We start from the raw sequence: 22,031 nt of genomic DNA on the forward strand, positions 1-22,031 counted from the left end.
GCTTCCTGAAGATCTCACACATGTCCTCTCCATCTCCTCAGGGGGACTCAGGAGGTCCAATGGTGAACAAACAGGGCTCCATCTGGGTCCAGTCTGGAATTGTTAGTTTTGGTTTTGGCTGTGCTCGTCCCAATCTGCCAGGAGTCTACTCCAGAGTGTCCCGTTACCAGTCCTGGATCAACTCCTTCATCAGCTCTGATCAACCAGGCTTTATCCACTTCACTTCCAGTGGTGTGGATCCTGACACCAGCTACACCTGTCCTAGTCTTCCACCTCCTGTCATTAGTACCACCACTACTACAACTGTACGGCCACCTACTCCAACACCTTCAGCAACAACAAAGCCAAGTACTACAACACAAACTCTAACCAGTCCTGCAAGTAAGTGAATATTTCAAATCATCAAATATACCTATAGACCATGAATGATCTTCTTTCCCCTGTTTCTATTTTATTTTGATCCCTCTTAATTATTTAAATATCCTCCTTAAGGATCAGCGTGTGGTAAAGCTCCCATGAACAGTCGTGCTGTTGGGGACAGTGGTCTTGTGCCTGGAGGAATGTGGCCCTGGATGGTGAGTCTCCACAAAAATGGGGTCTACACTTGTGGAGGAACCCTCATCGCTGATAAATTTGTCCTCACCAGTGGCCAGTGCTTCTCCACGTAAGAATACAAATCATTTGAATTCAACATCATTGAAGATTTTATCCAATGGATGTAAATTTCTGATCCTGCATTTTATCCACTCCACAGCTCCAGTCCAAATGCGCAGGAGTGGAGGGTGTATGTGGGCCAGAATCGTGTGAATGGTTTGGAGGAGTTTGACATGTCTGTGGGTGTTGTGAATGTTACGCTGAGCAAAATGCCGGGATCCAATGTTGCTCTGCTGCAGCTGGATAAACCAGTCAGCTACAGTGATTATATCCAGCCTGCGTGTGTGGACATCAGCAATGACAGATCATTCCCAGTTGGTAGCCCATGTTGGGTGGCAGGCTGGGAGAAGGGCAGCAACAGCACGGGTAAGGGTTTGTTAAGTCTTACTTACACTGTGATAATGTGTAGTTGCTTTATCGTCAAAGGCAAAGAGTGATTATTTACAATGTGGTATTTCTCTAGGCGCTGATAAAGATGGCTCGGGTCTTAGAGACCTTGAAACTCAAGTGGCGAGTTGTGAGAGTAGTCCTGATTCGGAGAACATTTGCACTTATGCCATGGACCTTCAACAGGTAACAAAAGGCATTCCAATCCAGGAGTGTCTCCAAAATGTGTTTAACTTTGCATCAAAGTTCGTTTACATTTCACTGATTATCATTCCTTTATGTTCCCAGGGGGATATGGGCAGCCCTCTCCTGTGCAAGTCTGGCTCATCTTGGTTTCAAGCTGCTGTCGTAACAGTTAGTGGAAGTAGATCGGTCCGTGCAGACATTCAGGTCTTCGCAAAGACTTCAAGATTTGGGTCTTTCTTAAAGGAGACAGTTGGCGATATGCCAACCCCTGCAGCAGCAACAGGAAATGCACCAGGTTTCACAACTTCCCTATTCTTCACTTTCGCTGCCCCCCTCACCTACATGTTCCTATTGGCATGACACTAAGTATGTGCCTTTGCACTCAAAAGTCAAGCTGACAAATAGCATTAACCACTGTTACTTAACTTTTGTATACTGTACTTAAACTATGATACTTACTGTATATAGAAAATACATCATGAGATTTATATGTATGGAACAACAAAATATATTTTATTGTCATACAATTTTTGACAATTGCTCAGGGAAATATTTATTTCAAAAATGTCCTTTATTTAATTCAGGTTACTTACAGTAAGGAGTATTTAACATATGTATCCTCTATCATCATACCATGCTTGTTTTCAAGTCAAGTTAATTATAAAGACAAATAAAATGTAAGACAGTACAAAATAAATATTGATGAAGCATAAAACAAATGTCTTGTCCATAAATCTTGCCTACTTACTATATACTATCTTACATCATATCATATATATCATCTATTCCTTTACAAAGTAACTCACATTCAACAAAAGGTGCATCCAATAGCTTAGCAGTCAAGCAGCTTTTAAGCGTAACATTGTTTTTTTTGCAGCCTCACGGTACCTTATGCAATGAAAACCGGAATATAGCTGATTACTGTATAGATTTTTTACATGACAAATATGACTCGTACAAATAAAACAAAAAACATTGCACATATTTTAAGGCAAAAAAAACAAACTCCACCAACAATCAGGCCTTTAATTCATAATATCATTTCAGAAGGCCTCTCTAAAGCACTTGCCTGGATCATATGTAATATATAAGGCATCGCATTTACCCTTTTCCATATTATTTAAATCCCACACCCTGTTGTGTAATACAACACAACATTCTCTTGGTTTTACTTCTTAGTGACTAAATCATCTTTTGAGTCCCTCGGTTAATTTTGTGACACCTTGCTGTGGTCCTGACCTCTGTGTTTGGAACCTTGAATAAATTGTGAAAGTCTGAGTGAGGGAGTGATTTCAGACACAACTCTCAAGTTGGAAAACTGAGAAGTTGAAGTATGGTTAAAGTGAACAGTGGTAACAGTGCAGAGGTTTTTTTGCTTTGTGATCAGCAGGCTCATATTGGAAATGTATTGGATCTGCAAATAACCAAAAGAGATTTTATGCTTGTTCTGGTGGGCCTTCACCCACTGGACCTGCATCTGCTCCGTCGTCATTGATCATATTCTGATATTTACTCTTGAAAAATCCAGCCTAAGAGAACAAAAAAGAAGTTATGTTAAAATACTGTGATCCTTCATTAGAGCTGATCATAACCAAACGTCGATGAAAGAATAACTGCTGTTTATATTTTAAAATGGAGATACTGAAGGCCGCCCAATGTCAGATCTTACAATGGCTTTATTGTCTCCATGAAACAATTTAGTAAACTACAATGTATGAACGTATATAGAGTATTTCACCTTATAAAGGCCAGCGCTGAGTAAAGCCAGAAAAACCAAGCCTCCCAAAGATCCTCCGACGATCGCTGTGGTAAAATCTGGTTCTGGATACGCTTCTACCTCTGCTTCGATCTGAGAGGTGAAGTGACACAATAAAGCATCAAATTCAAGCTCAATTAAAAACAAGCAAAGATCATTTTAATGTGTAATCACCTTGTGAACAGGGGGGTTGTTATTAGACCCTGCTGAAAAGAAGATGTACTGGTTTTTGTCGTAGTCCAGACTGGCTGTGCTGATCAAGCGGAATTTGGCAGACTCAAGTCCAATCTGTTTTGAGAAATAATGGATGAGTCAGAGTTTGTGATGTTCAGTTTTATCATAACATTTTTAAAATATGATATTCCTATAAAATAGCTGTAATATTTGGGACCAGCAATCATCAAAATACTTCCAAATTCACCGAAAACAAGAATAAAATGTAAACTCATAACTTCATTACACATCCCCATCAGTTACCTGCTGGATCCATCGTGAACTCAGGTTGGCAGAGATTTGGTACGTCTTACTCTCCAGTCTCCCCATGAAACTGGTGCACCTGAACACTGCGCACCTGGCTAGACTGCAGTTCTGTGAGTCGTTAAAAGAGGGCATAGAGCAGAGATGGTTGTAATGCAGTGGGCCATACATCTCTAAATGCATGTACACAATACATGCCATACTGAAGATAGGGCCATACTTACCACTACTTTAGTTTTCTGTATCTCAGCAACAAAATCCGTAACACTAGCTTCCTCATGTGTGTGTCTTTGGCAGCCTTGTATCTGAAATAGGGACAATTTGTGTCAGTTTAAGAGGTCTTCATAAAACCACGTCCATCCATTTTACCTGCAGATGCTTACCTGCAAACTGCTCGAATCCTCCCAGATGTCTTTTGTGCCGAGCTGTATTGGCACCCTGACAACCACAGTGAAATTCAATGCTCTGATGTCATTTGTAACCTAAAAGAAGGTAAACAGGTGAAACTTGAAAGGGTAAACAAGCACTGAAGTCAAGACATAATCAGAGGAATGCACTTTAAGATTTCTGATACTATTATATGATAAGATATTTTACCACAATTGATTGTTGGACTGGTTTCTTTAAATCATTCCTTCCAAAACTGAAGTTGGTGTAGGTGAGGGAACTAAATAGATTAAACACAGACACATTAAAACATTTTTAACATACATTACTTAAATGTAATTCACTGTCGACTCATTATTCATTTTTTAATGAATTTGTTTTGTCCCACACAGAACAACACAAACCTTTCAACTGTGATGAAAATGCTGTATTTAACATCAATATCACTTATTTTGTAAAGCTCACTGGAACCGGCGTGATCCTGGTTCCCACTGCAAGGGAGAATTCAAATTAAATAATGTTACTAGCGGACACATGCAGATTTGAGGAATAGTGCTCTGCTGTCTCACAAGCAGCTGAACAGTACCTGGTGGCATTTGTAGTGATATAAATGCTGTTCTGAAGTTGGCTGTTGGTTTCAATGCCATAGGAGACAATGAACAAAGCCTAAGATTAAAGGAATGAGAGAGATCAGGCTTGATCCACTGTCCACGCAATAACGACAAATCTCTAGTGAGATACAAAAGATCACACACCTTACTGTTGGTCTTGAAAATCGGCTTGTCCACAGAGCAGCTTGTCCTTCCCCGTGATGCTCCGTCTTCACTGTCCAACGAGTTGCACTCAATTCTTCCCTTTAATGAAACACAAAAAAACACACATCAACCACAATTACGGCATGACTTACGTACTTAGAGTATCTGAAATGAACTGAAACAGACTACATCCTCATGCCTTACCAGCAGACTTGTGAACTTCCTGTAAGAGAGTCCGGCTGGGTATGTCAGAATAACACGGCTGTTGTAGGAGTTTTCACCTCTGTTCTCCACCGATACTGTGACATTCAACAGTTCATCGATGCCCACTTTAATCACGGAGGAACTAGCAGAAAATAAAAAAAGAGAAAAGTGAAAGTGGAGGAAAGCACCTACAGGCTCTCTGAGGCCACGTGTAGGCACAGCACAGTAACCCAGCTACATGGGAACATGCCTCCAATGACAATAGTGACTAACATACAGATGCTAAGAAGGTGTAACATTTACCATTTTAGTATTTGCATTAGCATTCTAACATTTGCTAATTAGAACAAAGATGGCTATGGCTGATGAAAATGCCATTAGTTTTGAATGTATTAGATCAGGAGGGTCAAACTCATTTTAGTTCAGCAGCCACATACAGCGTAATTTGATCTCAAGTGGGCCAGACCAGTGAAATGATAGCCTATGAATAACAAGAACTCTAAATGTTTCCCTTTGTTTTAATGAAAGGAAGTACAGGTACATATCCTTTTACAAAACATTATGAACAACCTGAAATTTCTCAAGAAAAATGCATGCAATTCACACGAAGACCATAAACCAAAGCACTGGGTAGATAAAAACAAAATGAAGATCTCTTGATGGTGCAAGATAAAAAGTTGAAGAATCGTCAAAGTGACAGCAAGTCACCCTGAATTGTGCATATAAACTGTAATGTTCATTCGTTATGTAAAAGAGCAAACTATAACTGTAGGTGTTGACAATGAGAAAGACAACAAATCTATGTAATCTGGGATTCATTGTCTGGGAATCACAAATATCTGTATCAAATTTCATGACAATCCATCAAACTGTTGCTGAGATATTTAAGTCTGCAGACTGACTGACATATCTTTCCTAGAGCCATGCCACTAGTATGCCATAGTAGTATGTGAAAACATAATACAAATAACTAACTAAAAGTCCTGCAAGAATTAGAAGAGCAAACCTATCACACACTTTGCATTCCAGTGTACAATACTACACACTGAAAATTTTTCATTTAATAATCGAAAAAAGCAAGTCATTTTTGTTTTACTACCGCATCTGCAACCGCAGAACTGAAATGTGTGAACCCTTTGTGCTTGCAGAGAAAGAACAAAGGAAACATGTGCCCACACACTCAGCTTAGGAGTCATTTCTGTATCTCACCTTGTGAAGTTGAAATCCACCTTCAGGTTATCAACACATTTGTCATCACTGCCACAGTTGATCTCAAACCCTAACTGTGGATGAGAATATAAATGTATTTGTTCAGAATTACAACAAAGACATGTTGGAGAGAGAAACATTTACATTCTCTCTCTCAAAAAAATCACAACAATGATTCCTGCATATTTCATGGTACTGCTTAAGAGTAAAAGTAGCAGCCAACTTGAAGTTTTCTCAACCTTACAAAGACGAGCTAAAACTAAACAGTAGGTAGGGGGGTAGGTAGTCGTTATAGGTCACTTACGGGATGAATGGTTGTCGTTTGAGCTTGCGGGGCAAGACTTGGTTTGAGATTTGCACTAGAGGGCAGACCTTCAAAGGTGAACTTGAGCTCATTGGAGAGCACATTGAGAGCATCTTCTGGACAAGCCTGCAGGAAGAGGGCACAATGTGAAGCACTCTTTGTCAAGGTTGTTAAGGTTGTGTTGGATTCAGTGTCTTATTAAAAGACTCTTTGAAAAGAGTTGTGGCAAATCTTATTATTGACCAACTCACTTCAACAAAGAAGTCCACGGTGGGGCATTGTTGTCCTGTCAAGAGAATAGTAATCTCTCCATTCTTCTCTTGTTCATCTTTAGTGATGTAAGCTCTGTTGTTCGGGGCTTTGCGGGTGGCATCCAGTGTTAAAGTATAATTAATCTTTGCTCGAACTGGAATAAACAAAAATAAAATCCACATGTTCACACATACAGGGATTTAAACAGATACACAGTGGCTCTTTGGTTTAGAAAAATTGAGGCCAGTGAGGAACCTGGGTCTCCTGAAGTGTGACGGGTCATGGTGAAGCAGATTGTAGCCCTGTTCTTCAATGGCGTAGAACAGTCTTGGTTTTGACTAGGGATTATATTGGGGCTAAATGACACTTTCGCTTCAACCGTTACTACAGGCTTTGACCTGGAAAGAGACACGGCAGAAAAACACATGAGCAATGCAAAATACCTTTGGCTTTGTGATTGATACAGAAACAGATGCAAAAACTGATAACAATTGTATCTCCATACTATTACTGATGAACAACGTTGTCCTAAATTAGTACAAAGAGCATGAATGATTAAAGATTCCTTTGCTCTGCAAACAGTTTAGATAACCCTAGAGACATACACTTTATGGGTATACCCTAACCGTAACGGTAGAATGACAATAGACAGTGATAACGAATGACAGGAGCATCTTGTACTAACCTGAGTAGGACAACCCTGCCCTTTGAACCCACTGCTAAATCAGGCAGACTATCCTGACTGTGGTCAAAAGACTTCTGGCTGATCGACATACCGAAGAACTTCAGTCCTTGTCCGACTTCAGAGGCAGCAATTCTCTATGTAAATGTAAACATTTTAGTTAATGGAATTAATTCATTGTTTAGATCAGCAGCTTTCAAAGTGGGAGGCGCAGTGTGAGAAAAATACATGAGAAAATGTTACTGCAAACATCTGGTTTGCTAACCTCATCTATGCATGTGGCTACAGAGTCTGGGGTGAGCAGACAGTGGGGGAAGTAAAATCTTAGTACCTCTTTTACAGACAGACTCTCTGCATCAACTGCCTATGCACATCAAAGATGCAAAGCAGTGCAATGCACAATGCACAATACATGTGTCTTTATTAGTTTCAGACCAATGCAGTCATTTACCCCTCAGTGTTTAAATAGCAAATACATTTGCACTCTGGGTTAGGGTTAGGTTTGTAGAAAGGTAAGAAATTGTATAATAAAATACAATTGGCACAGGCTCAGGCTGTAACTTATATAAGGTAATGTAATATATGTTAATAACTTTGGAGTATGGTGTATTAATATGTTTAAAGAAAATAATATCAAAACATAATGAACAACAAAGACAATTAGTTTAAAAAAAAATAGAAACAAACACAATAATTGATGTACTGTAGTAAGAGGAGGGAGGGAAGAAAAAAAATTCTTAATAAAAAGGAAGTGGGCCCCAGGGAGAGGTCAAGAGGCTAGGTCAGGCATGGGTAGATGTCGACATTAAGTCTAGGAGGGAACATAAGAGAGTTTGTCATAGGGCAGTAGGGTAGAAAAGTGAAAAAGTTATTAATCCAGGGATGTAGGTTGAGGTCAAGCACGGGATATAATCTAGGGTTAAATTTAGTAAAATATATAGATTAGGGATAGAAAGAATAAGTACAGGAAAGGGTAGGAGGCAAGTAGTGTAATTATGGAAATTCTGGATAAACACAGCAAATCTAACGCCTGACCAGGGTCAGGTACAGTATAAGGCTAAATATAGGAATATATAGACGAGGAAGGTCTTAAATATTATAATGATAATGATAGAGGTAATCCAAAAAACAATAATTATAAATCTTAATGAATAATTGAAATATAATGTGATAAATGAAGATTTATAATGTATAAAGTAAATAATAATAAATCTAATTCCCTTGAATAAATATAAACTCACACTAAATAAGGAATAAAAAAGGGAAAAAGAAGTAAATAATATATTGTTTAATGGATCAAATTGGGTTTGGGTTGGGGTCACTATTGTAGGGTTAGGGTAGGTTACTTTACTATTGTATCAATGATTCTTCAGATGTTTGTATAAGTCAGAACAGCCTCAAAATATCAACGCTTTCGTTGAGGCATTCTTGGTGGGTGTGTCCACACTTTGAAAACTCCTGGTGTAGATTTTCTGGGAAAATGTAAAAAATTAGATCATTGCTGGCTTTGCTGGAGTTCGCTCACCTGTGAGTAAGTATCACCGATTCCTCCTCGTTCGCCAAGGAATATGTAGATACTGCCTTGTCCATTGTTCTCTAGAGGTGCTCCAACCACCAAATCACTGAGTCTATCTTTGTTGAAATCGTGCAGTGCAGCAAGAGACGAGCCAAACCTTCCTTTTTCAGCTGTAGCCCCTCTCAGTATCAATGGAGAATCTAAGCGACACTCAACTTTCTGGTGAAAATATAACAATGGCCGTCAGTGCTTGCATAAGCTTTAAAAATATATATAAATGGATTCATTTAATCACAATTGATAAAAGTGCTATTTACCAGTCTAGCTAATGTGCAAATGTATACTCTCCCCTCTCTGTCAGCTTCCTTGTACATGGGCGCAGATATGAGGATTCGGTCAGTGTAGCCGTCACGATTCACATCCATGGCACAAACCTCTGCACCAAAATATTCACCAGTCTGAAACTGATGTTGGAAATGACAAATTATCACAAAACTATTTACATAAAGGAAGAAAACAACACTTAAAAAAAAAAAATTGTTTCAGTCCTCTACACATAGATCGATAGATCTGTTTTACAACTCACCTGCCAAATAGAGGGGTCAATCCGTTGTTGTTGGTTTTGCCATTGGTCAACTGCCATCACAATCCCTATGTGGTTATACCTTGGAGCACCAAGTACTGTCAGTGTGCCTTGCCGGGTTTTAGCAACTGCCATGGAATAACCTACAATTTGAAGGTCAAAGCCGTCACTGAAAATACCCAAAGATTTATCCAATGTAGGCAAATTGTGTCCAGTACAATCATAAAAACTTTGTACACAAATTACATATTATGTATATACTGTATATATATAGACATACTTTTTCCCAGCTTATAGGTCCTTATGTCACAAGGATTTGTAACATTTGTAAAACCATCTACATTTCTTCATTGGCTGCACTTCCTGAAATTGTTGAAATCTTACTGGTTTTCGCGTAACTCTTAATTTTAACTGAAAACCTTAATGGTGGGTGTGGCGTTTGTTTCTTTTCATTTCAACTTTATAATGAACAATATAATATAAATTAATAAGGGGGATATCACATTAAATACATTAAAGCAGAAAAAATGCCTGACTGATATGAAAGATACTCGCACGTGTTAACATGTACACGTGCACTGTTTGTTGTTAGTGTAATATTCCTACCCAGGTAACCGTCAGGCTCAATGGACTTTGGTTGATAAGACATCTGGCCTGTGTTTGTATAGAGCATGTAGCCTCCTCTCCACTGGTTGGCACCAACAATACCCATCTGAATTCCCTGCAACAGAGACAGAAATATAAGGAAAATGTCCCACAAAAAAACTCCTACAGAAAAATTTTAATAGATTTACAATATGTTTTCTGTTAACCGTGTAGCTGCTGTTTGCGTTTGAGTTACCAAAGAGTGACAGGTAGAATCATGAGTAAATGGGTGTCTGTGTTTCCCAGACTTTATTGTCCCAATAATTTCTGGTGTGATTGTACTGTAATTACCTGTTCTCCAAGAGCAGCACTGAATCCCATTTGAGCCATTTCCAATTCCAATGTGTCACCACTGGACTGAGATCCTGTGATAGCAAAATAAACAAGCATTTACTGTTTCTTCTCCTCAATTAAAACGGTATTCTATCATGACTGTAAGCGACAGAAAGTTCACATCTGTACCTTCAATGGAAAAGATCTTGTCCTGCAAAGTCTGCTTTATCTTTTCAAGTGCTTCAAAGCTCTGCACTTGAAACATGTGGTCTGTCGTGGGTTTAGATGCAATAGTTTCAAGTTCCTTTTTTGCAGATGGTTTTGAAAATGCATTCCCAACCTAGAAATTTGGGGAAAATAAGAATAATACTTATACTGTGTGACAGAGTTTATTTGTTTATTTACTAATATACTGAAGAAGAAGATCAGAATAGGTAATGAGTCTCTTAAGTAAGATAAGATGACAAGTTTTAATAATAAAAGACCTTCTACTTAGGCAAATTGACAGGTCTTTGATAGATGATGTCATCTCAACAACAGGCACAATCGATACAAACATTCCTTTGTGCCTGTATCAATCAAGCTTCTCAACAGCAGGAAATGATTGCGATGTTTCTGTATATGTATACGAACATGGGCTATATGTATATGGAAATGAATGTATTATGAGTCAAACTATGGACATATGTGAGTGAATGGATTAATGTATGCTTGAGGTTATGTGATGCTGATATGAATGTATATTTATGATTACAGTTAGAGTAGCGGTGTGTGGATGCATGTGAATGACATTCACATCAGCTTGCTGCATGTGCAGGATTGTCCAGTGTGGTCTGTTTACTCCACCAGTCTTTTAACCTGATGTTCTTTTTGTATTGTATGTGTTTTTTATGTATGCAACATGTTCCCTGTCTCTGCAACAAATGTCTCCCTGGTGGAGACCAATAAACTAACCTAACACCCTTTTTCCCCAAGGCCTATGTTTGGAAATTCATTATGCACATCTGACTTAAAGGTACAACTTACCCCAATTGCGAATCGAACAATCTTTTCCTGATTAGCTAAAGCTATTGCAGTATTCAAATTAACCTCGTGAGGCTGAGACTCTCCATCAGTAATGACAATCAAGTTCCTCTTTGCATATGATCTGGAACCTCTGCTTGGAGTGAAAATTTTCCTCCTGTCAAAACAAGAAAGATATAATTTAAAGACTATTTTTCTGACAACATTTTGTCAGCAATTCACTGTTCACTGCTAGTTGTTCAGAATGGGCTCTATGCACTGCTCCACTACTTCCTGATCTTAATGCTGCTCCTTTATTTCCTGTCTTACATTATTGGACAAACTGATTAATCCTGGTGTGTCTGAGTCGTCACAATGGTCAGACACACCTGGATGTGCATAGAGCCCATTGTATTGTAAATAGCACGTCTGCTTTATTTGCATGGTACTACTCAAAGTGTTTTGACAAGGAAATGGTTATATCATGCTTTAGTATGACATTACAACCTACACCACATGATCGATGGCCTTAGCTGTGTGAGTTCCTCCTCCTTGCTGATATATGTCATTAATCTGAGACTCCCACTTTTCAGATGAGAATTCATCGAAGTAATAGTGGACATTGGGTGACCATGAGTACTGGGCAATAGCAAACTGCAAAAAGAGGAGAAAATGTGTGTGATAAAGTAAATATTAAATAGTTTTGAAAGCCATTACAAACTGTGGAATTATATATTTTCATGACTGCTCCACAAGTGAATTCTTTGTGTCTTCCAGTAGATTATGTGACAGTAGGAACACAGTTATATTTACCTGTACACTTTTCCCCTTTTTACTTCTTCCCAGAAATGAGCGGACCAGACTTTTCACAAAATCCGTCATTTGTTTAAATTCCTCACGAGATACGCTGCCTGAACCATCCAACAGAAATGCTATGTCTGCATCCTGGCAATCTGTCAAATACATAAGTCAGAAGTTAGAATAATCAGGTTCAGATTCTGGGCTTCTCATGGGCTATGCTGACTGAAGTTCCTATTTCATGTCCCCTTGATGCTTTTAATTACAGCTTTATTATATAGGTGACAATCACTACAAAAAAAGTTCATTTTTTTGTAAGTTCATACATTTAATTATGTAGCATGGGGACGTTAATGAAAATGCAATCCTAAAGGTCAGAGCCAATCAGGTGAGAGGCCTGAAGTAATAAGTGGGCTCATGGCAGGTGTGGAATCTCCACACTATGGTGGTTGATTAGCCTAACCTGGGATTTTCATGATTCACTAGTCTATGCTTATCATTCATTTTTTGTTAAGGGTGCAAATGCCCTGAGGAGTAGAAGTGAATGGAAGAAAGGTTTCTCAACACAATGCAAAGCTGGGTCTGTTTTTCTGTGTATTCATCTTTTATATCTGCAGTCAAAGTGCTCCTCCCTGCAGTGCATGCAGTGTCACTTGGTGCCTCGAAAACACAGGTCTGTTCAGTCCATAGTGCTCTGAAAAACCAGCTGTGGTTCAAGATACAATTAACATTTCTACTGTCAACCCCCTTCTATCTTGTTTTACTGTCCTTGAGAGATCCTAAAACCAGACCTCTAAACTCTCTCTAGCCTCACTAGACTCTTTGAGGCTGTGGATAAAAGGTTTTGATCAGGGCTATGATGGTTAAGAAAAGGGTAAAGGGTGGGGAATGCATTGTCAATGATGGTCCCCCACAGAAGAAAAGAAATAGTTGTGTGTGGTGACGTGAAAATATTGAAAACGTGTTCACTCCTTCCTTTATTGTGGCGGTGTTTTCACAAAAATCTGTGTAAGGTATTTACCTTCAATAGACGATGGTACAGCAGGTCCAACACTAAGAGATGAGTATATTCTGAAGCACACACCATTGTACATGGTGATACCACTGCACTCCTTTGGGATGGTTGGGCCACATGCCTGAAAAAACACAATATCAAATTAAAATACAATACATTGATTATTTTCCCCGAAGAATGCATTGCTATTAACTGTGTTCTGGGAATCTCTGTAGTTTACAAACTCACCAAAGTGTCTTGTCCAACAGGATCACTTGTCATTGTCAAACCAAGGGACATGTTGACTGCAAACTCTGGCGCTGAAGTTTAAACATTACACAGTTTTGTTTGGAGAAACTTATATAATAATCAAATACCAATATTGGTATAGTCCTTCACAGTGTATGTAGACTTTCTTTTGAGAGATTTAAAAATCAATAGTTACATACCTGTAAAGGGCAGTTTTTGACATGATTGACCCTGGCACATGTATATTTCCCCCCTTCTATTTGTTTCGTATTGTGCAAGTGGAGCACTGACTAGCACACTGAGGAAGTAAAAACCAGACAAACATGTGAGAGAGCCAGTCTGGTGAAGACAAATAAAGCCTATATTTTTGTTATTATGAAAGGATGTCTGTGTAAGACTTACTCTGACTGTCTTTGCACAACTTGGTAGCCAAAACCAGATGCTCCATTACTCCAGGACTTCCAAGCCAGAGGTTCGATATTAAAACAAAGTGCAGCTTTGAAAACTGCAGAAAAGAAAAGAAAAGAAAAGAAAAGACTGGAATATGTTCAAGCCATTATAAATGGTATTAAAATGTGATTATAGCTCACATTGCCACTAGGGAGCACTGTAGTCAGAAAATAACTCTAAATGAAATATTCATTTAAAAAAAAAAAAAAATCAAAATTACATTCGTGAGACAGTGTCTTTCAAGCATAAAATACTGTTTCTACATATAACTTTCATGTAAAGATAACATGGGAACATGAAGGACTTCCTGATCAATATGGGATTTTCTGACAATAGCTGTTTTGTTGCAGAAGTAAAGCCTTCCTCTTTTTCCCTTATTTGGTCAAAGCATTCAGCCAGGCAAAATGACTGAGAAAACGTCATTGGAGGCAATAACCTGTTAATAGGCAAAAAAAAAAACTCCTCTACATATTTTTGTTACAGTCCTCAACTTTACAAGTGCTGGTGTGAACAGTGGTTTTACAGAGCCTAATACTGACATTGGTCCAAAATGTCTGATATCAATTAACTTTGGCATTTTTAAAATATGTGTGAATTTTCTTGTCAAAACAACAAGAATATAAAATTCATAAATAGAATGATTTCAACACTATGAAGTTAAAAACATGAGGTCTGTTTTTTCTCTCCTCTGTTAAGTTACTGTAAGTTAAGTTAAGTTACTGTAACCCTAAACAGTAGCTACAAACAGTGCAACAGTAAAACTATATCAATCACCTCTTTTGGTGGTTTGGCACAGTTTTTGTTGGCCATAACCAGTAGTTGAGAATAGTTCCCCTGCAGGAAATTGTCACTACCTCCTGAGTGAGACTGATGAGTAGGCTACAGTATGTGATGGGTCGGTTGAGATATTTTAGTCATTGTGTCACAAGTTGTGTAGACTGAGCAAGTAAACATTCAAGAGCTTACTAATCACTGCTTTAGCTTATTAAAGGTCCATTTGAATTAAAACACAATAAAAAGGCATATCTGTCTCTAAAGATCGTGTCAATTACCATCAGCTTGTCAAGAGACAGGCTAATGGTAATTGTCTCTCACACTGTGTTCAGATTCCTGCTGGTGTCATAACCGGACATAATTCTTAATGAGATATCGTATTTACAGCTGAATTTAGACGACATACGGAAACTAAACTTTGCTGGCATTTCTACAATATTTGCTGTCCAGGTTAATGGTGGGCTATTTAATATTGTTGTGTTTTACATTGTGTAGGATTCTTCCTATTGTCATGGTAGTTTTAAACTTAACTAGCTATTTGTGACAAAATGAAACATAATGGCAACAAATGAAATTGCTGGCGCAAACTGATAAAGACACAGTGACAGACAAAATCTGGATGTTCAAACTTGTCTTACCTGACAATATTAATGCAGTAGTAATTATGTAGTCCATTATATTCCTCCCATGGAAAATGGTAACAGTGTGATACAGTCTCTGAGATCAGTGTATTTAAGTAGCCTACTGCCCAAGAGGGAGATGTTGAAAGCAAACTGCAGAAACCCTGAGATGACTGTTATTACTCAGATGAACAGTTAGAGGAACTTATGTGTAGGAGGAGTTACAATAGCCTATCTACCTTAGATGTGAGAACATATACTGTCATTTGATTGCACAAGGCATTGACATTTTTCTAATTAATTTAGGCTATTCAAACATTATTTGATTGAACCCTATAATATTGTATTCACAATATTTCTATCACCTCTGAGTAGGAAGAATTCATTTTACACCAAGTTAAAGAGCAAGCATCATCATGATAACAAAGGGGTCTTCAAAGGTCCACCCAGAACCGAACCAACCCCTTATTAGCCTACTTGTACGCTGCGACCAGGACCGATGCAGACGTGAGCAATGCCACACACTAAACCCGAATTTATCATTTGAGGGGGATCTTTTTTTCCCTATCCAAGATTAAAACGACGCTCATTTCCGTGTTCGTACGGGTGGGTCGCCTGTGGTTCTGTCCGGTTCTGTCGAGACCTCGTCTACACGGAAGTGGGCGTCGTTTCATCTTGCGTCAGCGTGTTCGGAACAGGACCGCTCCAGGAGCGCGTCGCGTCTTTGGACCGATGCGGAACCGACGTCCTCGGACACGGGCCAGGAGATACAGACCAGACCCACTGGGCACCGACGGTTTCCCAGACGTGTGGAAAAGTTAGTGTTGTTGACTGGCCGGGATGCGTGTCATCCATCCTCCATGCCAAGATACTTGCCCCCCCGGATCACTGCGGTTCATCCCCGCTGACTGACAGAGCTCAGCCGACCGGCTCATTGTTTAGTCCAAATATCCGCCACCTCTCACTGTTATTTATTTATTTATTTATTTATACATGCCTCTAGTGTAATTTCCCATGTCGCATGTCCTCCTGAGTCATGATTCAGTGTAGGGCTAAGGCACATAAATTCTGATCAAAATGACAAAAGACAGAGATGATAAGGCTTTAAATTCTTATCTGGGGGAAGAAAAAGATTAGTAGCCAATGCACAAACAAAACATTTGAAAATTACTTAATTCAAGAAATTTTAATTGAAAGTTTACTTGCAGGATGCAAATATCTTACCAAATCTTATGTTTTTATTTAGATATTTTGTCGGTGTAGCCTACTCTTCTCTCTATTGTGCTCTTGGCATTTTTTAAGAGTAGCTAGGGAGAGAAGTGACATTTTATCAGCAGATCTGAATCTATTAGTTCTACTTCAGCAGAGAGTATCAGACATAAGCCAAACAATTGTTCAAACAAACCATGCAATACTTCTAAAAATAAAATGGTTCATTTCTCCTTTTGCTTGACTTCCTCTGTTAGGCCTATCTCATTCCTGCTGCAGGAACATTTGAGCACCAACAATATGAGTTGGTTGAATGACAATATATATATATATATATATATATATATATATATAGATAGATATCTGATAGCTTTATAGATGAATCATTAAAACATGTTTTGTGGGTGTTCCTGCTATAACCACAAAACCAGCAAGTATATATAGCCAGTGAAATAAATACTGATGCAGTGCGTATTTCACAATTTACAGAAACAAAGAGGAAGAAAAGAAATTGGCTGACCGACGGAGTTTGTTGAATTACAATAGCAAAAGCTGACACTGAATTCATGATTACTGTCATCTTGACATCATAAAAAAGGGAATAACTTGTGAAAGCTCACTGCTGTGTAAATCGTGTTTTTGTATCTGTCACTATCTGCATGTTGAAATATTCAGCCTACAACCTTAGTTCAGGAAGTCGACCTCTTTTCCTGCTACGCCTCAGTGGTGATAAAATTCTCTATTGTCGCCGCAACTCAAAGACAAACCCTGTGACTAGATTTTTGCAGGTGCAAAGTTTCACATCACAACATTTCAATACTTTTTGGTTTCATGTGACCTGTCTGGGTGAGAACGTAAGAGTGATATAAAGTGCAGTGTACATTAACTATGCCCATGTGCAACCTTTGCCAGGCTCACCGCTTGACCCCTTCCTGCCAAGCAAAGACGATCGAGAAAGGTCAAGAAAAGGTCAAGGATCAGAGCACTGTGTTACTGCGTCTGGATTAGATTTCTAAGGGCAGGTTAGCCATGTTGTCACATGCTCTCTAAGTCTCTATGTGAGAGTGTGTGTGTGTGAGTGTTATTAGTACATAACTGCATGTACGCCAGTTATCTTCCTCCAGATGCCCTTTCAAACGACCTCTGGATACCATGATGCTCTTCTCTGTTTAGGCAGCAAATTCTTATCTCCCTGCATTTTTATATATTATATGACATCTTAATTCAACTCAAAGTACACTGTTTACAAAGATGCCTTTAACTAGGATGTACAGAATGCAGCAATGTGCACGCATTATGTATGATGAGGCTTTAAGGAGCTTTGTTCTTTATAAAATATATCCAGGTAATATCCTACTTCTTTCTGCCCTCCTATTTATACCATAACATTTCAACTTGTATTTCCTCCATACTACTGCAATTATCCCCCTCTCTGTTGCTTTCTCTGCCATTCACTGATATACTCTTTGCCCTTTCGCTGGCTGCTCACTACCAAGTTACTCCAGCCCCAGTCTCTCTGAATGTCACGGGCCGTCTCTGGTTGCGTCCTGATCTTTTTATAGCTGGGCAGCTGAAATGTGAGGGGTCACAATGGGAGGATAAATACAAGGGCCAGAGGGCCAGAGGGTTGTCGCAGACGAAGGCCGGATCTTCTCCCTCCCTCTCTCTTCTCTCAGCTCTCCTCCCAAACTCAAAGGTAAAAGGACAGAAAACTACAACACACACGCTTCGCTTTTATTGGCTTTCTGTGCTACATCTTGAACATTTTGTTCTTCCGAGGCAAGAGGCACTTTCACAACTGCTAATGATAATTTGTCTCTACAAACAGATTTGTGGTTAGTGTCACAGCGACACATTTAAGCTTGGTCAACTATTTGTAACTCACTTACCAAACAGAAAGTATCAGCAACACTTTAACTAATAATTTGCTTCACTTGCACTGACTGCAGTCCACACTTTTACATTTATCCCTTAGTATTTGGACTGCTATACTACACTAAAGCTACAGTATGTACTCATTTCTGTGATGCATCCAAAGTTTCCACTGCATTGATGCAATCCATTACTCACCAGGTTGACTGAGCCTTTATTTCTAAACATGTCTGTCTATATTTGTGCGATTACTAATCTTCCTGTTGCCTACAGGACTTCTGACTAGTGAGGGGAGTGTAGTTACACAATGCTTTTTATTGTAATGTCTTTATCCTGAGCCATAGTGCTCTAACTGCTTTGCAGCAACACACTGTGTATATTTAGTCCAACCTATTGATAGTGGAGGCACAGACAGGGGGAAAGAGAGGGTGGGCGTGTGGTGAGAAGGTGTGGGTCAGAGGAGGAATGAGGAGGGAAGGGGAACAGAAAGGTCAGGGATAAGAGGCTAGGAAATGGAATAGGTCATCCACATGCTTGTCGTGATTTTTTAAGGGTGGTCAGATATATGGAGGAGGGAGGAGCGCTCTTTGACACTGGATCCCTTGTGCTGCTGCATATTGTGCCGGGGGAATAGTGAGCAGCCACAGCACATAGAGTATAATGTTACTTGAGCAGCAACAACTGCAGGAACATGGTTGGGGCAGACTCTCAGTTGACGTGTTCAGCGACATACGGCAGACGGAAAATGACAAAACCATACGAGCGAGACTATTTCACCACTTCCGTCCCACTGAACCTCCTGTAGCGCTCATCAAGCTGTTTCTCAAGGCTTTTCAAGAACCACAACCATTTGAGTGCAGTTCGAACCCATGTTGAACCCTTGCCCTCTGTGTATCTTCCTTTGTAGCACTGGAAAGTCTTTCTCATCATGTCACCCCTCTCCTCCTATCTAGAGTCAGGATGCCTCACGCATTTCCCTTCCTCACTCCTGAGCAGAAGAAGGAGCTCAGTGATATTGCTCACAAGATTGTCGCTCCCGGCAAGGGAATCCTCGCCGCCGATGAGTCCACCGGTAAGGGATTTCATGAAAATTAATTCACTTTTGACAACTTAAAAACAACCAGTCATTTAGTATATGAAGAGCTCATTTGCAAAAGCAGATAACTCCGTTTTCAAAAAATGTTCAAAACTATTTTTAATTATTATTTACACCAAGTGATATCAGTCAAACCAAAGTTGAGTGGCTTTGACCAAGTAGATGAGACATAACAAAACAGATGTAGCTCAAAAAAATAAAGCTTTATTGAAAACAACACTATGCAAAGAATAATTCAAAAGCATCAGCTCATCATTTTCAAAATGGCATTTATCTGCTTTTGCAAATTAACTCTTCATTATTTTTCTTGACAAGCAGCCTCTATATTGTCTATTAATCACACAGTAGAGCTCCCATGACTAGGCCTACATGTGATGAGGAAGTTATTCAAAAACTGAACTGCAGTACATCTTCAAAAAGTAAATGCAAACACCTCAGAGCACTTCTCAACCCAGTCTTCATCTGTGTGTGCAACCTGCAGGCAGCGTGGCCAAGCGCTTCCAGAGCATCAATGCTGAGAACACTGAGGAGAACAGGAGGCTGTACCGCCAGCTCCTCTTCACCGCTGATGACCGCGTCGCCCCATGCATTGGTGGTGTAATTCTCTTCCACGAGACCATGTACCAGAAGGCCGACAGTGGCAAGACCTTCCCCGCTCACCTGAAGGAGAGAAACATGGTGGTTGGCATCAAGGTCGACAAAGGTGTTGTCCCCCTGGCCGGAACCAACGGCGAGACAACCACCCAGGGTGAGCGAAGAACAGATTTAGACACACGACACGACACGACACGACACAGAACTTATAATAATAATATCTTGCAGCATCTTGGTCAAACTTATCGGGTGTCTTCTTCTCCTTCTTGTCACAGGTCTCGATGGTCTGTATGAGCGTTGCGCCCAGTACAAGAAGGACGGCGCTGACTTCGCCAAGTGGCGCTGTGTGCTGAAGATCACCCCCACCACTCCTTCAAGACTGGCCATCATTGAGAACGCCAACGTCCTGGCCCGTTATGCCAGCATCTGCCAGATGGTAAGACCTAAGAGATAGATGGTATCCATCATAATTTCACAAACTTAATATCAAAGAGAGGAGTACTAGCAGAAATTGGCGGAAAAAGATGCCCCTTAGTTTCTATATTAGTTTCAGCTTCTATTCAAAACAGAAATATCTCTACATCTAGGATTTACCAGATTTACATCCTGATAAAAGCGGGATCGATGCCACTTTATCTCATTGTGGCATCTACATCCCTCAGCTGAGAAAAGTGACTTGGTCCTAGGATCCCTGTCTAACAAAGTCATTCTGACTTTTGTCCCTGCCTCCTTCAGCACGGCATCGTGCCCATCGTTGAGCCTGAGATTCTCCCCGATGGTGACCATGACCTGAAGCGCTGCCAGTATGTGACCGAGAAGGTCCTGGCTGCTATGTACAAGGCTCTGTCCGACCACCATGTCTACCTGGAGGGCACTCTGCTGAAGCCCAACATGGTGACCGCTGGACACTCCTGCTCACACAAGTACAGCAACCAGGAGATTGCCATGGCAACTGTGACCGCCCTGCGCCGCACCGTGCCCCCCGCAGTCCCCGGTAAGCTAGATGTGCAAAATATTCTCCACATCTAACCATTCACTCAAATGTCTTTGGGAGCTCTGTTGCTCAACTCTCATCATTTCCCCACACAGGCGTCACCTTCCTGTCTGGTGGCCAGAGTGAGGAGGAAGCCTCCGTCAACCTGAACGCCATGAACCAGTGCCCTCTGCACAGGCCCTGGGCCCTGACCTTCTCTTACGGTCGTGCCCTGCAGGCCTCTGCCCTCAAGGCCTGGGCTGGCAAGAAGGAGAATGGAAAGGCATGCCAGGAGGAGTTTGTGAAGAGAGCTCTGGTACGTACTGTTAATACAATATGAAAAAAGTCATAAATGTAAAATAAGTGCAGTTACTTCAGTAGGCTTTTGTGAAGAGAGCCTTTGCATTTTACAGTGCATTTAATCATTTATTTATTGTTGTGTCTTCCAGGCTAACAGCCAGGCTTGCCAGGGAAAGTATGCAGCCAGTGGAGCCAGCGCTGCTGGTGGAGATTCACTGTTTGTGGCCAACCATGCTTATTAAACATGGACACTCACTAGTTCCCTTTCCACGATCTTCCCACCATTATTATAACACCATGAAAAAGCCACATCCTCTTAGACTTTGCCTTTTAAACGGTCTCTCCACTATTGACAATAACACTTTTACATCTTAGTTGAAAGCAAAAGTTGGAAAGAAAAACTTTTGTTTGAGTTGTTGCCATAGCCAGGAGATTCTGGGAAAAAAAGTTCCATTGCCTTCATTCCCTTACGTTTTATTTTTAAACACCTCTTTTTTCAGGTGAAGATTACCATACTGTTTTTACACAACTTATGCTATTCATTCCTTGGTCTGATTCCACCAAGTCCAGTGTAACATCTGTTGCCATGGAATAAAGCATTTACCCCAACATTTTGCTCTACTTCCTTCTTTTATGAGCTTCTGCTTCACCTCCTTTTACGTCCTTCCTGGGTAAAATAGACATGCCTTACTACTCCTTATTTAAGAAATGTTTATCCTAATATAATTTAGTTTAGAGTAAATATTTTTATATTTAATCTATACTTTACCCTGATGACAAATATTACACACATGCACACACAAAACAGGTAAAACATGATTTATTTTCTG

General features: G+C 39.9%; 3 protein-coding genes across 3 annotated transcripts in view; 2 read left to right on the forward strand and 1 right to left on the reverse strand.

Moving 5' to 3' along the window:
- The window catches only part of LOC311002530 (uncharacterized protein), a gene marked incomplete at both ends in the record, with an annotated part of 32,489 nt that extends 30,902 nt beyond the window's left edge, over positions 1-1,587 (forward strand). Inside the window, 5 exons of the mRNA XM_083993921.1 lie at positions 42-381; positions 493-664; positions 755-1,020; positions 1,118-1,227; positions 1,330-1,587. Coding sequence (XP_083850047.1) covers positions 42-381; positions 493-664; positions 755-1,020; positions 1,118-1,227; positions 1,330-1,587 — 1,146 coding nt within the window. The remainder of the gene's footprint in view (positions 1-41; positions 382-492; positions 665-754; positions 1,021-1,117; positions 1,228-1,329) is intronic.
- Positions 1,588-1,772: 185 nt separating this feature from the next.
- On the reverse strand, positions 1,773-15,358 carry LOC311002779 (integrin alpha-M-like). Its single transcript, XM_083994287.1, has 30 exons — positions 15,176-15,358; positions 13,716-13,818; positions 13,514-13,611; positions 13,314-13,384; positions 13,092-13,206; positions 12,086-12,225; positions 11,784-11,926; positions 11,297-11,450; positions 10,460-10,610; positions 10,289-10,362; positions 9,959-10,073; positions 9,356-9,495; positions 9,087-9,233; positions 8,779-8,988; positions 7,257-7,390; positions 6,827-6,969; positions 6,571-6,725; positions 6,320-6,445; positions 6,016-6,089; positions 4,807-4,948; positions 4,603-4,701; positions 4,434-4,513; positions 4,252-4,338; positions 4,058-4,127; positions 3,844-3,942; positions 3,685-3,765; positions 3,461-3,571; positions 3,158-3,271; positions 2,966-3,076; positions 1,773-2,756 (listed from the first exon to the last, which is right to left on the reverse strand). The coding sequence occupies exons 1-30, from the start codon at positions 15,210-15,212 to the stop codon at positions 2,664-2,666; spliced, it is 3,417 nt and encodes a 1,138-aa protein (XP_083850413.1). The 5' UTR covers positions 15,213-15,358; the 3' UTR covers positions 1,773-2,663.
- Positions 15,359-17,942: 2,584 nt separating this feature from the next.
- Positions 17,943-21,810, forward strand: aldoab (aldolase a, fructose-bisphosphate, b). The gene is made up of 7 exons (XM_083993671.1): positions 17,943-18,062; positions 19,192-19,310; positions 19,816-20,082; positions 20,204-20,364; positions 20,664-20,922; positions 21,018-21,217; positions 21,351-21,810. Exons 2-7 carry the CDS (start codon positions 19,199-19,201, stop codon positions 21,441-21,443), a joined length of 1,092 nt encoding a protein of 363 aa, XP_083849797.1. The 5' UTR covers positions 17,943-18,062; positions 19,192-19,198; the 3' UTR covers positions 21,444-21,810.
- Positions 21,811-22,031: the final 221 nt, after the last annotated feature.

Source organism: Trachurus trachurus, assembly GCF_905171665.1.
Source record: "Trachurus trachurus genome assembly, chromosome: 19".
Taxonomy (NCBI): domain Eukaryota; kingdom Metazoa; phylum Chordata; class Actinopteri; order Carangiformes; family Carangidae; genus Trachurus; species Trachurus trachurus.

Excerpts from the sequence above, each read along its gene's own strand:
- LOC311002779 (XM_083994287.1), bottom strand. The coding sequence starts at position 15,212 with ATGGACTACATAATTACTACTGCATTAATATTGTCAG. Across the intron at positions 12,226-13,091 it reads TGTACCATCGTCTATTGAAG|ATTGCCAGGATGCAGACATA; the intron begins GTAAATACCTTA and ends TGTATTTGACAG. Across the intron at positions 10,611-11,296 it reads TTGTTCGATTCGCAATTGGG|GTTGGGAATGCATTTTCAAA; the intron begins GTAAGTTGTACC and ends CCAAATTTCTAG.
- aldoab (XM_083993671.1), top strand. The coding sequence starts at position 19,199 with ATGCCTCACGCATTTCCCTTCCTCACTCCTGAGCAGAAGAAGGAGCTC. Across the intron at positions 19,311-19,815 it reads CGCCGCCGATGAGTCCACCG|GCAGCGTGGCCAAGCGCTTC; the intron begins GTAAGGGATTTC and ends TGCAACCTGCAG. Across the intron at positions 21,218-21,350 it reads AGTTTGTGAAGAGAGCTCTG|GCTAACAGCCAGGCTTGCCA; the intron begins GTACGTACTGTT and ends TGTGTCTTCCAG.